General features: G+C 41.6%; 1 protein-coding gene across 1 annotated transcript in view; it reads left to right on the forward strand.

The window, feature by feature from the left end:
- The window catches only part of MACROD2 (mono-ADP ribosylhydrolase 2), a 905,314-nt gene that overhangs the window by 628,040 nt on the left and 260,751 nt on the right, over positions 1 to 16,523 (forward strand). Inside the window, exon 8 of the mRNA XM_075708098.1 lies at positions 3,019 to 3,092. Within this exon, the coding sequence (XP_075564213.1) occupies positions 3,019 to 3,092 (74 nt within the window). The remainder of the gene's footprint in view (positions 1 to 3,018; positions 3,093 to 16,523) is intronic.

The raw sequence follows: 16,523 nt of genomic DNA on the forward strand, positions 1-16,523 counted from the left end.
CACATGGGATCTCTCCTTCACCCACCACGTCTTTCAAACCGTGCAGGACTTTCTGCACACCCTCGTTCCTAGTGACTGATCAGGCTTGCCCCCACTGTGGCATCAGCTGTAATGAATAAAAGTAAACTTTAAAGGAAGGCTTCTGAACTGAGAGGGGTACAAGAGATGGCAGCTGCTTGCTTCTAGGATTTCCCAACTTGAAGGGTTGGGAGTAGATCCCGGTAATAGATGGTGAGATGTGATTAGCGGGCACTGCAAAATGGAGAGGACTGCAGTAAAATTCCTACCTGCTGAAGCAGCTCTTCAGGAACCGAAGGTAGCCTGCATCGTTTCTGTGGCGTAGCGGGATTTGTTGCCAAAATGTCGGCTTTGCCACTGGAGGATGTAGGAAGCCCAGCCCCAGTTAGAGGCCCTTGTGGGTAGGTACACACTTCACCCCACACCTATCTGTGACACACAGCCTGCCAACCCTCCCTTTTTCACCAGCCGAAGAAACCCAGTGAAGTCCTACAGAGGCACCGCTTGCCTGTACCTTACGGCTAATGCTTCTTTGCCTTTTTGTGCCCTTGTCCTTTTCAGTATTCTGGAGGAGCGCTCACTGCAGTAACATGGGCCAGTGTCACTCTTATTACTTCACCTGTTTTATCTTTTGTGAAATTGAGCCTTTAGCCAGAATTGCCTGAGCCGCTGCTCCAGCAGTCGGTTAACTGTGAGGCTCCTCGAGCTCATTTCTCTCAAGTAATTTGATTCCCACGTGCTCGCCGAGATTGCTTTTTCTCTGAAAGTGGGGAAGGGGGATGGGTGGGTGTATGGGAGCGGGCCAGAAATGTTATGGCAGACAAATGTAGGTTAGAGAGAAAAACAACACAAAAACGTGTTTAAAAAGATCCCATCTCACTTTATCTCCTTTTAACCCAGTCCTATAAACCAAAATGTTTTTCTGTTTGAGAATCAGAGACACGGGGCCTTTTGTGCTGGTACAGGGTATGGAACAGGAGGCTAAATTCCACCCTGCTTCTGCATAAAGTCAGTAAGGTAATCCTTTCATTAAAATTACCGGAAATGTGTGTAAAAAAATTCTTTTTTTCTTTTTTTTTTTTTTTTTTTTTTTTTTTTTTTTTTTTTTGTAACTGGTCATAAAAGGCTTCTATGGATTTCAAGATACTTTCTGAAATCATACACAGAATTCAAGGCTTTTTATTTTGTTTGCTGAACTATTTCCCTTACATTGTAGTTACTTAGGAGTAATTGAACACCAGTTTTCTAGATAAGCTCCTTTTTAAGATTGGTTAGTATGGCAGCAGTTTTCTAAATAATGTACAATTTATGGAGAGACTCTATAAAATCGCCAGTGCTTTATCGCAGTTTTGGGTAAATACCCTGCTGCAAGTGAGTGAAACACAAGCCTGAAAAGTGAGTCTTGCTGGAGGGAGAATTGTTCTGCAAATAAACCATTCAGTGCATAAACAATGGCATATCAGTTGTCTAAAATACGCATTTTTCCTTCTACATGGCGTTCATTGTATGTCCAGGCAGATCTACCACACTCAGGGTACAGAATTTCTATGTCACAAAGTCCCCGTTTGTTAGATAGGATATTACTAATTTAAGCAGACAGGCTGCTTAGAGGTCTGTTATTTTGTATGATGAAAATGAGGCTGTTGGAAGTCGCTGCACTGGGTTTCGTTAGTGTTCATTAGTTTGTGTCATAAGACATATGCCTTGATGATAGCAGCAGCATTATTAAATGTCATAAGAATATATTTTCCCAATGGCAGTGGAAGTATCCACAGTAATGCTTCTAGGATGGTAGCTAATTTTCCATCTTGGACCTGGAAAAAGATTTCAAAAATTTTAAGGTTGGGGTTTTTTTGTTTGTTTGTATGGGGTTTTTGTTTTGTTTGTTTGTTTTTTAATCTGGCAGTGCACAAGTTCTGAAAAAGGGCTAAAGATGATAAGAATTTGGAGGATAATGTGCCAGGTCAAAAAGCTGGACACATCTACTAATTTTTGTAGAGTCTGCATTTCAGTTTGTGGTGGGAGGGGTGATGTATGAGGTAAAAAAAGGCTATATGTATGCAGCTGTATGCCAGATTTCATGACTGTTTCTGTCTAGGCCCGTTGCTTGCTTGTACGCTATGCCTGCAGCTCCACCTCTTCAAAGACTGTTCTATTAATCTAACCTACTGAGAGCTATTCTTACAGCTTATGGGTTTTTATTTTTAAATCCTCACAAAAATGATTTGCTGCCCTCAAGTTAGGAATTTAAAGGAAAATTAAATTAAGGTTGCCTAAGTAATGAAAGCATCTTTAGATTTGATAGAGACCATCAAAGCAAAAAGTCTGTATCCCTGGAAAGATTTCTGATATTGTTTAGTGCTGAGAGGAGTTACTATTGCTAGCATATCATGCAACATGAGGCCTTAAATTCATACACTTATGCTTCATGAAGTCCTTAATTTCCAAAGTTATTCGTTATGTTTTAGGTCATAAGTTAAGAGATTTCTAACTCAAACATTTATATCCTTATAAGGCCTGTGGTATTGGGGTCATAGTGTTTGTATAGTTTTGCTGACAGATAGAATAAAGAAAGAAAGCCTTAAGAAATCCCTTATACCTTAAGAAATGTCTGAATTTTTCTTGCATGCCATGAAATGTAAGCCTACTATTTGTTACTGTGATATATGTGTTATATTGTGCCCTGCCTAGTATGACACATGTATAGGTCTCTATTGTTTCTGCTTGTCTTGAGCTGTGGGCCTTTCCTAACTAGAGTTTAAAAAAAAAAAAAAATCCAATAAAATATCACTGGCCCTATTTTCAATTTGTTTAGCTGGGAAAAAAGTAATTGATGCTACCCCAAACCTCTGTACAAATCTGTGAAGGAGGGAGTTGACCAACTGTAATTCCAAAGTAGTCCAAAACATGGGGGGGGAGGGGGAAATCCAGATTTTTGTTTTCTTATATGGATAGAAAAACATGTGCCTTTTATTTATCTCTCATTTTTTCTGTCTTTAGGTTTTCCAAATGAGCCTGCTGCTGTCATTGCCCTTAACACTATTAAGGAATGGTTAAGCAAGAATCACAATGAGGTATGGAATAAAATATAAATTTCCCAAATTTCTGTTTAAGATTATGGTTTTTGACTCCAAAACTGTGAAAAGAGTAAACATACGCTTAAGCCTCGAATTCATTTATTATTTAGCCTTAAGACCAATGAAATCAGGTCAGGACAATATAGCCAGGGGAAGACTGTTATATTTAAAAGCTACACTGCAGTTGAAGGGAAATACCTTTGTTTGAAACCATACTGTGTGTTTCCTGTGCATTGTAATCTTTCCTGGCAAAGTAGAAGACTATTCTCTTCCTAAGCTGTTTCTGAGCATCAGAGTCTTCATGTAATAATGAGGAGATTCTTGGAAAGGAAATGTATATAACAGTTGTCAGTGGAAACAGCCACCAAAGGTCAGTGGTGTTCCAGGTGTCACTTTTACAGTAAAGAGCTGTATGATAGTATTTTCTGTTTTTGTTAATTTTTGGTTTGCTTATAGTTAAGTGTTCCTTTTCCCTGGAACACTCACTAAATATGTGATACCACTGTGAATTTCTAACAGGACTGGTCTTCCAGTGACAACGTGATGGTGCTTATTTTTACAAGATAAAAACAATGCTTTCAACAGAATGATCTCCATATCTCACCTTTCTAGTTTTTGTCTTTCTCTGGTTTGAGTTCTCAGCAGGCTCGTAGTTCCTAGTGTTGAACTGGAGAAATGCAACTAAGAAGTGACAGAACAAATAAAATAACCATAATGTTTTAAACTGAAGATAACGCCTGTTTCCTCCTGATGATGGCCAGCAGATTTCAGACAGCTAGAGTTGTTCAGTATTTTTGTCTGAAAATGTTTAACAAAGCATCCATTGGAGAAGCACTGGGTACAGGGACATAATTAGTAGTATTTTTCCTCTAGCACTATATTCAGGGGGCCTTTTTGTCGTGAGAATCTGATACGTGAGGAATGAATTTAGCAGTTTTATGTGGTTTGTTTTGGTTTTTACCAGCTTTGAATTGAAAGGAAATACTCTGTTGAGATTTGAAAGGTAAGTGGGAGGTTTTCAAACCTGAAGGTACACTAAGGAGCGTGTACATTTGGACACTGGTTCTTTGTAGCACTGAGCACTTGGTAGCTTCCTGTGACTTAGAGATCTGAGCAGTAAAGCAGGAGTTTTGAATGGACAGCCTTCGTTAACGCTATGGGTGCCTAAGTGTCATCAGCCTAGCTCTAGGCTTATATTTTTGGGAATTTCGTCTGTTAGTATGTAGTTTTAACCCTTAATTGTAAGGCTAGAACCTCTATGTTTGTGCTGCTCTGCCATTTTCTAATTTCTTTTAGTTGCATTTGTACCGCATACTTTCAAAAATAGGCTAAAAATCTTTTTTGGCTCCAGAAGTAAGCTTTTCTCTCTCAAAAGCTGAGTATGTATTGTATGTACACCCCTTAATTACTTTTCTCTTAGTGGTATTATGAGAAACCTGACTTCATTTGGTAGAGTGCCTATCAAAAGTGTAGAAGTGAAATGAAATGAGGACTGTTTCTGAAGTATTTTTCTCTATGGTTCAGTCATTGCTTCTCAGCTATAAGACAACCTTCACTTTCAATACACTTTCAGTCTTCCCTTTTTTCTCCTTTTTCTGCTTCTGGCCTGGAAAGTCTGGTATGCCCTGTGTCACCTTTCCCTCCTTCTTTTAGTTGGTCTGTTGCTTCCACATTTTTCTGGTCCCCTCCATGACTTCAAGTGAGTTCTTCCCCTTGTCCTTGGAAAGGTCCAGGTCTGTTTTGGAAGAAGATGTGAGGTTCATAGCAGATAGTGATAGCAGTGACACTGTTTGTCATGTATGTTCATGACTCTTATCTGAGTTATAAAATTTTTTTTATGTATTTTGACCTGCGTTTGCAAAATGCCACTGTACTTATAGTCCACACAGCTTAGTGTGAACTATGAACACTGAATATGCATGATTCCTCCTTTCTCACTCTGTAACAAATTCCCTTCTAATTCTTGGCCTTCTTGGCTGCTTAGCTCTAAACCTCCTGTCTTGCTCCCCACAAATTCCAATTTCATCTGAATTCTTTTTAAATAAGTAGCTGTAGTTTACAATGTTTGGATAGTGAAAGGAGCCCAGGCTGTCCTGACTACAAAACAATTGTTAAAAATTATCCTACTGAGCTTACATCACAGCTGTTTTTTTTTAATTTGGGCTTGTATTAGCTAAGAGTTGTTATTAAATGTTTCTGTCCTGGTTTGGGCTGGGATAGAGTTAATTTTCTTCCTAGTAGCTGGCATAGTGCTGTGTTTTGGATTTAGTAGGAGAAGAATGTTGATAACACACTGGTGTTTTAGTTGTTGCTGAGTACTGCTTATGCTAGTCAAGGACTTTTCAGCTTCCCATGCTCTGCCAGGTACACAAGAAACTGGGAGGGGCACAGCCAGAATAGTTGATCCAAACTGACCAAAGGGCTATTCCATACCATATGGCATCATGCTCAGTATAGAAACTGCGGGGGGTTGGCCAGGGGGCAGCGATTGCTGCTTGGGGACTGTCTGGGTATTGGTCAGTGGGTGGTGAGCAATTGCATTGTGCATCACTTGCTTTGTATATTATTATCATCATTATCATTATTATACTGTTATTATTATCATTACTATTTTACCTTATTTCAATTATTAAACTGTTCTTATCTCAGCCCAGGAGCGTTTCTCACTCTTACTCCTCCGATTCTCTCCCCCATCCCATCGGGGCAGGGGGAGTGAGCGAGCAGCTGCGTGGTGCTTAGTAGCTGGCTGGGGCTAAACCAGGACAGTTTCCTACCACCCTGAACCCAAACACACCAAGTTGAGATCTCATGCTGTTTGATGCACTTGAAGACGTACACGTGATGCGTTTGATGCAATTATTATATATCAGTGAATATGGCAATTCAGAGCTAATACCCAAGAGCTTTTGTTAATTTTCTAAGGAAGTGGCGTACTAGATTTCAGTCGAGATATGTTTTGAGGGTCCAGTTGTCCATAGCTTTGTACTTGCTTGTACAAAGCTTTCCCCCTTCGTAAGGTTTTTCTGCAATCTACTGGCTTGAATTTTGGACTATGGCATACTAGCATGTTTTACATGTCATAAATAGGTCAGCAGCAAAATAAAAATACTTAATGATTCCATTGAAGGTAGCAGTAACTTGTGCAGTGAAAGGGATCTTTGAGAAGCATACAGTTGTTGGCTTGCTGTCGTTCAATGCGTATGGCAAGGTGAGCGTAGTTCATCTGGATTAAATGAACTGGCGTTAGGCCTGTGCCGGGTGTCAATCTGATCCATTTTCTATTGCGTACGCTTGCTCCCTTGGATTAGATGTTGCGCTTTGAATAATAATATTATGCATCACCCAAAATTTTCCCAACAGTAGCTCATCATATAGCAATGGAAATGAAAGGGACTTTCTGTGTCTCAACAACGTAGTCTCCTCTTACTGCAGATAACCATATGAGAGAGTCCTTTCCGTAAACTTCTGTCATAAAGATAGAGCAACTCCCACTACACCCACTGGATATTTAAATTCACATGTTCTAGTCCGGGAGCAAAACCTCTAACGATTTGCCACGAGGCCAGCTTTTCAGAGGGCTGCCCATGTTTCACTCCTGTTATCGCTAACCAGAACCACTCCCCTGACACCGGCTGCGCTGTCAAAATGAGTCAGCGTGTCCTGCTAACAGCCTCTCCTGAACAAAAGAGGCCTCCTGTGCTTGGCTCTGCCAAACGAATCAGTGTCAGCTTCTTCCCTTCATTCCTTCTTGTGCAGCCTGCCTTGTTCTCTGAGAAATCCTGTCCAGGTTCTGCTCCTTTAGTCCCAAAGACGTTTGGCAGCCAGTTATCCCCTTGGTAATGTTTGGTAGTGGTTGTCCTAACTAAGATCTCAAACTCTTTGAGTGTAGAATGTGAACTGATTGAATGAATTCAAGAAGTTTCAGTGCAAGATAGAGACCAAAATGATAGCCTGCTCACTAGGAAATTTGCCTGCATAAAAATACACTTGGAAAAAACAGATAGGTGAATAAGATGGAAACCTGACAAATCTGTGAGTCTTTTGTTGTGCTCTACAGCAGCAGTGTCTTATCTGCCTTCCTGCATCCCAGGAAACTGTGACAAATTTGTGAAAGATAAGGCAATATTGTTTTTTTTCTCCTCTCTGCCTTCCTGTCGTACTTCTCTCCTTTGATGCTATAATGAAGATTTTATCCACACTGATATTAATTCAAAATATAAATAAATCAGTGGCTGTATTCCTTAGTCAGCCTGGAGGCCTGAAAACATAACCTAAATGACTCCATTCTTGCAAGCTGTGTTAGAGTCCTATGAAGTTCTCTGTCATAGTATTTACAAGAAAAGTGATTTGCATTTAATAAAAGGCTTTCTTATCCATGTCCATTGTTGTGCTTGACCCCTCAGGTGTTTGCATAAAAACTTATTAGCATGCTTAACTCCGATGAATGTCTCATTACCATGCAAATGGAGTTAGCTCCTTTCTGAGGTTAATTGTTACAAAGCAACACAGAGAGAGATCTATTGTAATTTACTGAACGTGGAACACCAGCTGGGCAGGGCAGCAGCCATCATAGTCTAGCAGCCTAAAACTTAACTACATAAAGTCCACTAGGGAAAAACAAGAGTATTGTATGTAATGGTTTGGGCTTAGTTGTATGTAACACACAGCACTGCTCTGGTCTTGAAATGCAAGTCTTAGTCACACTAATTTCTGGCCATGTTTTACACCAAGGTCTGCTGACTGGCAGCCAGAGGGCAAATCTAGTTTAGAAGCTGGTAAATGGTGTTGTACTGTAAGCGTAGAAATCCCTTGGAGCAAACTCACAAGAATGGCCGCAGTCAGCAATACTGGGTTAATTTACTGCAGACCACCTAGGCTATCTCTTTAGCAAACTGCATTTTCACATTTCACAAAGTGCTCTAAAGGTTTAATAGAATTCTTCAGAGCACAAAATAGAATTGGATCCCATCCTTTAGGAAATTATACACTGGGATTCATTCAAATATGCACATTAGGCTCTTTGAAGAGTTCAGTATGTTTCTTTCTGGGATAATTAGGCAAGGTTTGAGATACTGCCACCTGATTTCCCATAGTGGTATCACAAAAAATTGTGATGCCTTTAAATACTGGACCCCCTACACTTTGGGGGGGGTGGTGGGGAGAGGGTTATGTTTGGGTTTTTGTGGCAGGTATCTTCACATGTTTGCAATGTTAGAAATTGTTACTTGCTTTTGCTTCAGTACCATACTATTTTTCTCGAAAGGGTGAAAAACAAAAAATGCTCAGTGTATGCCTTACCTTATGTCACTGACATGAAAAGCCTCAGGACTTTTTCACTGCTCAAGAAAAGACTTTAATTTAACAGCACATTTAGTTCAAAGTATTGTTCTTTCTCTTGCACAATATCTCACAACATTTATTACGCACCCCAGTAGAACAACAACCAGGAAAGGGCGATTGCAATGCATGTTCCATTGAAATAACTGATTGTTGTGGTTTAACCCCAGCCGGTAACTAAGCCCTGCACAGTCGCTCGCTCGCTCACTCCCCCTCAGTGGGATGGGGGAGAGAATCGGAAGAGTGAAAGTGAGAAAACTCGTGGGTTGAGATAAAGACAGTTTAATAGGGAAAGCAAAAGCTGCGCACGCAAGCAAAGCAAAACAAGGAATTCATTCACTGCTTCCCATGGGCAGGCAGGTGTTCAGCCATCTCCAGGAAAGCAGGGCTCCATCACGCCTAACTGTTACCTGGGAAGACAAACGCCATCCCTCCGACCATCCCCCCTTCCTTCTTCTTCCCCAAGCTTTATGTGCTGAGCATGACATCACATGGTGTGGGATATCCCTTGGGTCAGTTGGGGTCAGCTGTCCTAGCTGTGTTGTCGTGTGTTGTGTGTCCATCCCTTCCCCCCCCCCCCAGTTCTTGCGCACCCCCAGCCTGCTCGCGGGTGGGGTGGGGTGGGGTGAGAAGCGGAAAAGGCCTTGACTCTGTATAGGCGCTGCTCAGCAGTAACTAAAACATCCCTATGTTATCAACGCTGTTCCCAGCACAAATCCAAAACACAGCCTCATACTAGCTACTGTGAAGAAAATTAACCCTATGCCCACTAAAACGAGCACACTGATGCAGATTAAAAGCACATAGATGGAAAATAAATCAACCCATTCCTGATTCCTTTTCTCATTAGAATCACTACTGAAGAGAGATTTTTCTTTTTTCTTATTTTGCCTGAAGTACATGATATTTAGGTCCCTGTGTTTTAGCAAGTAGTTATGCCTCATCCCACTGCCAAAAAAAATTTGTATGTTTCCAGCAAAACAGGATGAGCAAAATCCTGGTACAGTTGAAATTAGTGGAACTTTGTTTTTGGGGGGCGGGGGCCAGGATCACACTTGCTATACTCCTCATGACAAAAATTTTTGGGAGGAAACACCTGGTTTGTCAAGTTTGGCACACCACAACACAGGTGCCCTGCACTTGTGCTTCATTTTGTACTGTGCTTCGTCCGAATCATGGTGATATTTTCCACTACTGAGATAGGTAAAGTGGAATTGCCTTTCCTGTGCGCTGATTCCCATATGCACTTGTGCCTTGGTGGCACGCAGGGGTTGGGCTGGCCTTGCCTCAGCAGCGGGAGCTGCGGGTGTATGCGAGCACGGAGAGCTGAGGAAATGCTCCCTGCAGTGGGGACTGTGGATGTGACTGGAGGGACTTTTATCCTGCTGATAAAAGCTGCGTGAGCAACTGAGTTTCTAAGAATCATGGAATCATAGAATGCTTTGGGTTGGAAGGGACCTTTAGAGGCCATCTAGCCCAACCCCCCTGCAGTGAGCAGGGACAGCTTTAACCAGATCAGGTTGCTCAGAGCTCCCTCCACCCTGACCTTGAATGTTGCCAGGGATGGGGCCTCTACCACCTCTCTGGGCAACCTGTGCCAGTGCTTGACCACCCTCATTGTAAAAAACTTCTTTGTAATGTCTAGTCTAAATCTGTTCTTCTTTAGTTTAAATCCGTTATTCCTCATCCTGTCACAACAGGCCTTATTAAAAAGATTCTCCCCATCTTTCCTGTAGGCCCCCTTTGAGTATTGGAAGGTTGCAATAAGGTCTCCTCGCAGCCTTCTCTTCTCTAGGCTGAAGGATGGGGGAGGGTGTGTAGGTATTCGAGGAAGGGGAAGATCTGTGACAAGAAAGCAGAGCTTCAGGGATGGTGCTGCTTTCCTTGTCCTCACGGAGCTCGTCACCCTGATGCCGTGGTAAGCAGGTGTCTCCTCCTGGTCAGGAATGGCCAGACTAGGGCAGTGAGGGAGCAGCTTCCTCAAGTGTGAGGTGCAGCTGAGAGGTCCAGCAGGACTTCAGCCAGCTGCGCTGTATGTTGGCCACCTAGGCCTAAACCTGCTTGAGGCATCTCGGCTCAGAAGAGTTACTGTTGCTGAAGTAAAAAGAACATGATCTTAGGTGCCTGAGGGAGGAGAGGACCGGTGCGTGGGCTGGCAGATATGGCACAGGACCCACAGGAGGGCCACTGGCCTCCAGAGGGATATCTGTGTGCCGGGCAGGATATCCCAAGCACCTAAAATGGCGCTAGGTACTGGTGCCTAGTTTGGAGAGAGGTAGATGTCCTGCTGCGAGGACAGAGCAAAGGGAGTTGCCACTGTTCTCTAGTGCACAAGGCAGGGTAGCACAGGTGTGGATCAGTGAGCTTTTAAAAGTACTACAGGTTTATTTTGGGGTAAGCTGACATGATCACAACTTTGTGTCATGTGCAACTCTCTGCAGGTAAGCTGGCACCCCATGGTATCCATTTGGGTACCATGTTAGTCTGGCAGTATCTGTGCTACGCAGCATTATGTTACGTAGGCATGTACCTAGGAGGTGTAAGACAGCAGGGTAAGAACGTTTCTCCTGCCTCTCCCTTCAAAATTGGGTCAGTCAGCTAACAAAAAATTGCGTTTACCTCCTGAGCCCATGAAATCATGAGGGCAACCCAATTTCATACATATTTCTGCGGACTGCTTGCCTGAAAGATTTTTTTTTTTTTTTTAATTTCTCTTTCCCCCTCCCATTGGTGGTCTCAGCAACCTGATTTTGGCTCTTCATTCTTCAGAGACAAGTAAAGAAAGTGGCATCTTGAGATGAGGTCTGGTCTTTATCTCTACAGAAGGATGCAGATGGAGACAGTATGTGTTGGAAAATGTTGTCTGATGCAGTTTCCTTTAACGTAACCTGAGTTATATTCCCCTAGGCAGAGCAACTATGTTTCTACGTTTATTCCAAAAAGGAGTGGAGTGTAGTTAGCTGACAATATTTAATTAATGAAAGCAAATATGTTTTACAAAAAATTAACTAATGCAAATAGCTCCCCCTAAGATAGTATTACTTTTGTTTTTGCTTGGGTAGTTTTCATGCTTACAGTTTTACAGTTGTCAACAAAACTATGCGTAATTTTGAAAAAATATATGTATTTATGCCTAAGGTGATATCTTTTATGACAAGTTTGGGCCTGCAGTGACATGTATTTATTTTAAGGTATATTTATTACTCAGAAATAAAGCTCTGAAAATACAGGTTTTGATTGAAGCCACTGACAGATCCTCAAGGACAGTAAGGGTGCTGATAAAAATTCAAGCGGCTATTTTGGTAGCTCTTACATGCCGGTATCATTTGATTAACATAATCTCCTCCCCTCCCCCAGCACTGTTCTCTTGGGTAGGTTAAAAAATGATCCCCTTTCTATTTCTACATTCCAATTAGGTGGTAATCATATGCTGCTCTGATTGAAATGAAAATCAGCCATCATGCCACTGTCATCTAGCTGAAGTCAAGGAAAAAATGCTTTTCAACTTGTACAAAATTAAAATGATTTACTTGCTCTGTGTAGCTGCTCTCTCACTGGGCTCAAAGAGATTCAGTGCTGTCCCCAAAGCCCAAACCTAACCATCATCCCAACAGACAAGTCATTTTCTGAAATGATAAGTAAGCTGCCAAGGCAGTGATGCTTTCTTGTATGTTCTTCAGACTGCTATTCAGGTAGAAGGCTGATAAAGCAAAGCAGACAAAGCCCGTATTCATTACACGTGATACTTTATTTATTCAACTTAAAAAGCTTTTGTTATTTTTGATACAGCTATTGAGAGAAAGGCAGGAAGGCATCCCTCTTAGAAAGAAGTGTTGGAGCTCGTGATTGCTGTGAATGTCCCATGTGACCGATGTCCCATGTGACCGGTTTCTGAGTTACTTGTGACCCAAATAAGAACGGGGTGGCGGAGAGTTGGAAACACGGCTTTCTGTCGCTCCTTCCCCCTAAAATTTGTTGGGGATCAGGGAAATCCACTTTATGCATAGTGGAGATGTTTTCAACGAATACATCTTTGTAAAGGTTTATGTACACTTAGTGTACTGCATAAATAATGACTCCTGTAACTCCATTACAACTAATGAGTGTCACTAATAGAAGACAGTTCTCTGCATGGGTTCTTTTGTGTTTACAGTAGTTAACTATCTAATAATTGGAATTTGTCAAAGCATTTATTCTTTTTATCCTTACAATTTAATGGCAGTTATGGTAACAGGAACCCGAATAGCTCAAAAATTCTACAGGTATGTAGCTAAATTAACAAAATTGTCGCTAGTTCAGGGTTGCAATTTTGTATTGTTCCTTTGATACTCTTTACTCTTTTTTTTTTTCCTCCAGATTTCTGTACATTTGGAGGGGTGTGGGTACTGTAGCAAGCTGTGTGAAAGACTGTAAAAAATAAATAGAAACAATGTTACATTTTTCTTCCCCCCCCCCCCCCCCCCCCGTTACTGCTTGCATGACAAAAAAGATCATGGTAACATCCCTTTATTTCAGGACTGGCTTTCAGCCAGAAATCCCAGTAATTTCAACTGGCTTGTCAAATCAGCCCAATGCAGAAGAGATCTAGCCTTCATTTTGGGAAGATTCAGTTATTGTTGCTACCCTTCTGGAGACTCTTTTCTTTAAATGGGCTTGTGCTCCTCACCCCATGGGTACATAGGAATAAATAGACAAATAAATGAGGAATAGCAATTCTTGTAGTTCTAGTGAGATACATGGCTAAAATACTTGATGAGTTACAGAGCAATTGTTGTTACAATCTTTATTTTGCTGCTGAGCTCTTCATATTAATAGATCTGTTGTGATTTATGTTTTGCTATATTTTCATGTCCGACTGAAGTGTGTCTGTGGATTACAGCTGGATCTTAGCAGGAATTGAGCTGAGATGGAGTAAGAGGAAGGAGAGGCAGGAGAAGGTTTGCCTTCTACTCTGTGGAGGTTTGCAAGGAGGCTCCCATCATGAAGACAGAGTTTTGGGAGACTCACAGTGGAAGCTGTCTGCCAAGAATGGGTATGGCCAGAGAGTCGCCAGCAGCAGATAAACCAGGTGGCCGGCTGAAGTCTGTCCCTGATGCCAGTCAGCCACCCAGGCCTCATCAGGGTGCTGGCAGAAAGCAGGGGAGGGTCCCTCTGGCTCGGCCTTGGGGCAGGGAGCCCAGTGCCCAGCCCTCCTGCTCCACAGCTGCAGCCTTCAGAGGATGTCTTTGATCTGGGCGTTTCCTTTGACTGCAGCGTTTTCAGTTCTTTGAACTGGCTCTCAGGTGACGTGTTCATTGGTCTTTGCAGACGAGAAACGTCTGTCCGTGTGGCCTGGGCCTCTCTGCGTGCCCTGGAGTCGCTTTAGCCGTGCAGCCCAGCACGTGCTGGAAGCACGCGTGGTCGGGGCGGACAGCTACCAGCTGACGGCTGCGCTGCCTGCCCAGCAGCAGTGCACAATGCGATGCTAAGTGAAGCCGCTCTGCTGGCATGGGCAGCGGCCCTTCCGCACGGGCCAAGAGAACATGCTTTGTTTTGCTGGCACTTTCCTGGCATCCCGCAGAGCGTACGATGTCTGTTTTTTGGTGTTCTGTTTCAAATAAACTCACGTAGCTGCTTTGCTTCTGGAAAGCTGCCGCTTCTGTTCGATTTAAATTCAGTTCTGTTGCCTACAATTTTCCCCAAAGCAGAATGTCCAGCATGGCACGTGAGGGTGAAATAATAATAAAATATGAAAATACATTAGGCAGGTCTTATACTGGAGCAAGCATTGGATCACCCTACAAGGGATCAAACTGGTACAAGGTAGCTAACTATAAAGGGAGTGTTTTGTTAAGTTTTATTCTGTCTTCCCATCTGAGATTTTATCTGGCTAACTCCTGCCATCATCTCCAAGCACGTTAGCTATCAACAGTAGGTCACAATCAAATCTATATAGAAGGAAACCCGTGTGGATTCTTATAGCCGGAGTGCGTTCCCTGTGAGGAACAAAATGAGTTTATTGCTGCTAGACTACAGCATCTTGATATATAGTTTGAGATATATGATTCTGACATTTAATAGGTTAGATGATATTGGCCACATACTTCATAGGTTCTGTATCATACTGTATTCCTGGGAAGGTGAAAAATGGGTCTGTCTATTATATATGAAGTGACAGAACAGATGAGAAGAGCACTGTGGATGTGGGGAGCATTGACAATAAGAACCTGTGGAAACATGGGAATGACTGGCAAGCTTCCAAGATAAAATACCTGATAATTAATACAGAGCAACTTGCTTAAATTCAAACGTGAGCACAGTTTAAGGGTGTGTATCGCCTTCCTACTTAGACTTCAGGACAGATTATGTGATTCTTTCGTTTATTTGGGATTAATGAAAAAATGGAGAATAAATTAGGTGACCTATGAAATTTTTTACTTCAGTAGGAATAAACAGTGCTTCCTGAGAAGAGTTTTTTGAACAAAGGCTACAAAAAGACTTGCTCAGGTTCTCACCTTGCTTCTAACCTGATCTCTCAAGAGATAACAGAGTGAAGGTTAATTTTTGCTAGCATAGGCTGTTTACAGCTACTAAACCTAAATTGGAATCATTTATTGAAATATTATTTTATTTTCTTTTTTTTTTTTTTTTACATTAAAAAAAGGATGAATGTACTCTGGGACTAGTAAAATAACTGGAAGACAATCAGTGGTTAAAAGATAAATACTCGCTGAGGGTTAAAGCAGAATTAAGTAGGTTTAAAAGCAGTATAATTTTACAGTTGAAATGAAAGTCACCATGGCAGAGAGCACAGATTTGACTTGCAGTTATGCCTTGTAAATAACTTGGTTGGAGTTGCCCATATCTCTCTGCTTTTCTGTCTGTCTTCATCCTGATTCAGGAGTGCATTTTAATATTACCAGAACTGAATTTGGGATGCTTTTGTGAACCAGGAGTATTGAACTTTTCTGAGCCAGTGTATTTGTCTTGTCTTTGCTATTAGACTAAAAATACCACATGCTAATACGCTGCTGTACTCTTTAGTACTGCAGTCTGAAATAAAATCCTAAGAACCAGCTGCTACATGTTCATCCACACAATCAATGCACAATAAATCCAGGGGGATAGGTGTCTTTCTGGTTTCTCCCCCTTGCAAGAAACTAAGGCATTTCATGAGCCCATCTCCAAATGTCCTGGATTTGATGAGCTGCGAGGAAGGGATTTTTCAGGTTCTGCATTCTCTAGCTTCTTCCCTTCAGCTTTTCCACACACTTACAAGGGGCTGTGTAGTTAAGCCTCAATCCAGCTACATGTTCTTAGGTTGGGGGAAAGGGTTTTCTATATGACTTTCAGCATCTTCTGCTGGAAGTTTCACCTTTCATTTAAAGTCCCTTTGGGTTTTGTAAGCCAAAAGGTTAAAAAACCTTAGTCTTCTATTTGCATATTCGTAGTTTTATCCTTTAGTTGAGATGTTAATGTATAACTATTGTTTTACTGCTGAAATACAGTATATTTGATTAATTTCATTAGTTCTTTTTACTTCCACCTTGTTTTGCAAGAGTGTCTGTCAAATGTCTTTTCCATGTGTGGAAAAAGTCTTTGAACGTGCACTGCTGCTAACTGTTTTGAAGTGAATGCGCAAACTTTGCCCTAATATGAAAGAAACTTATCACATAGCACTTTGACTCCCCTGAATTTAATCTTGGTACCTGCCAGATGATAACCTCTTCCCCACGGACATTTGAACAAACATCTTCCTTTGGGACTGCATACTAATAATATACGATCTGTGCGATGATAACCTCATGATGGGGAAATGGTTCAAAAGGCACAGTAGAAATTACATGCTTTAGCTCTGCTGACTTTCACTGTCACTCTGTTGCCTCACTGCTCTGTGTTCCCTGTTAAAATCTCTCCCTACAGATACCATATTAAGTTCAATAATATTTACAAAGCAAATATATTTCCCTTCAGACAGTTAAGGCACAACTGCCCTTGATTTTTGTTGGATTATGTGAACATTGACACAGCTTTATATAGCATAAGTGCAATATCTAATTAATATGCCTACTTATTTATAGAATACCCTAGGCATTTTTTTTTGCCAGTGTG

Source organism: Pelecanus crispus, chromosome 3 (genome assembly GCF_030463565.1).
Source record: "Pelecanus crispus isolate bPelCri1 chromosome 3, bPelCri1.pri, whole genome shotgun sequence".
Taxonomy (NCBI): Eukaryota; Metazoa; Chordata; class Aves; order Pelecaniformes; family Pelecanidae; genus Pelecanus; species Pelecanus crispus.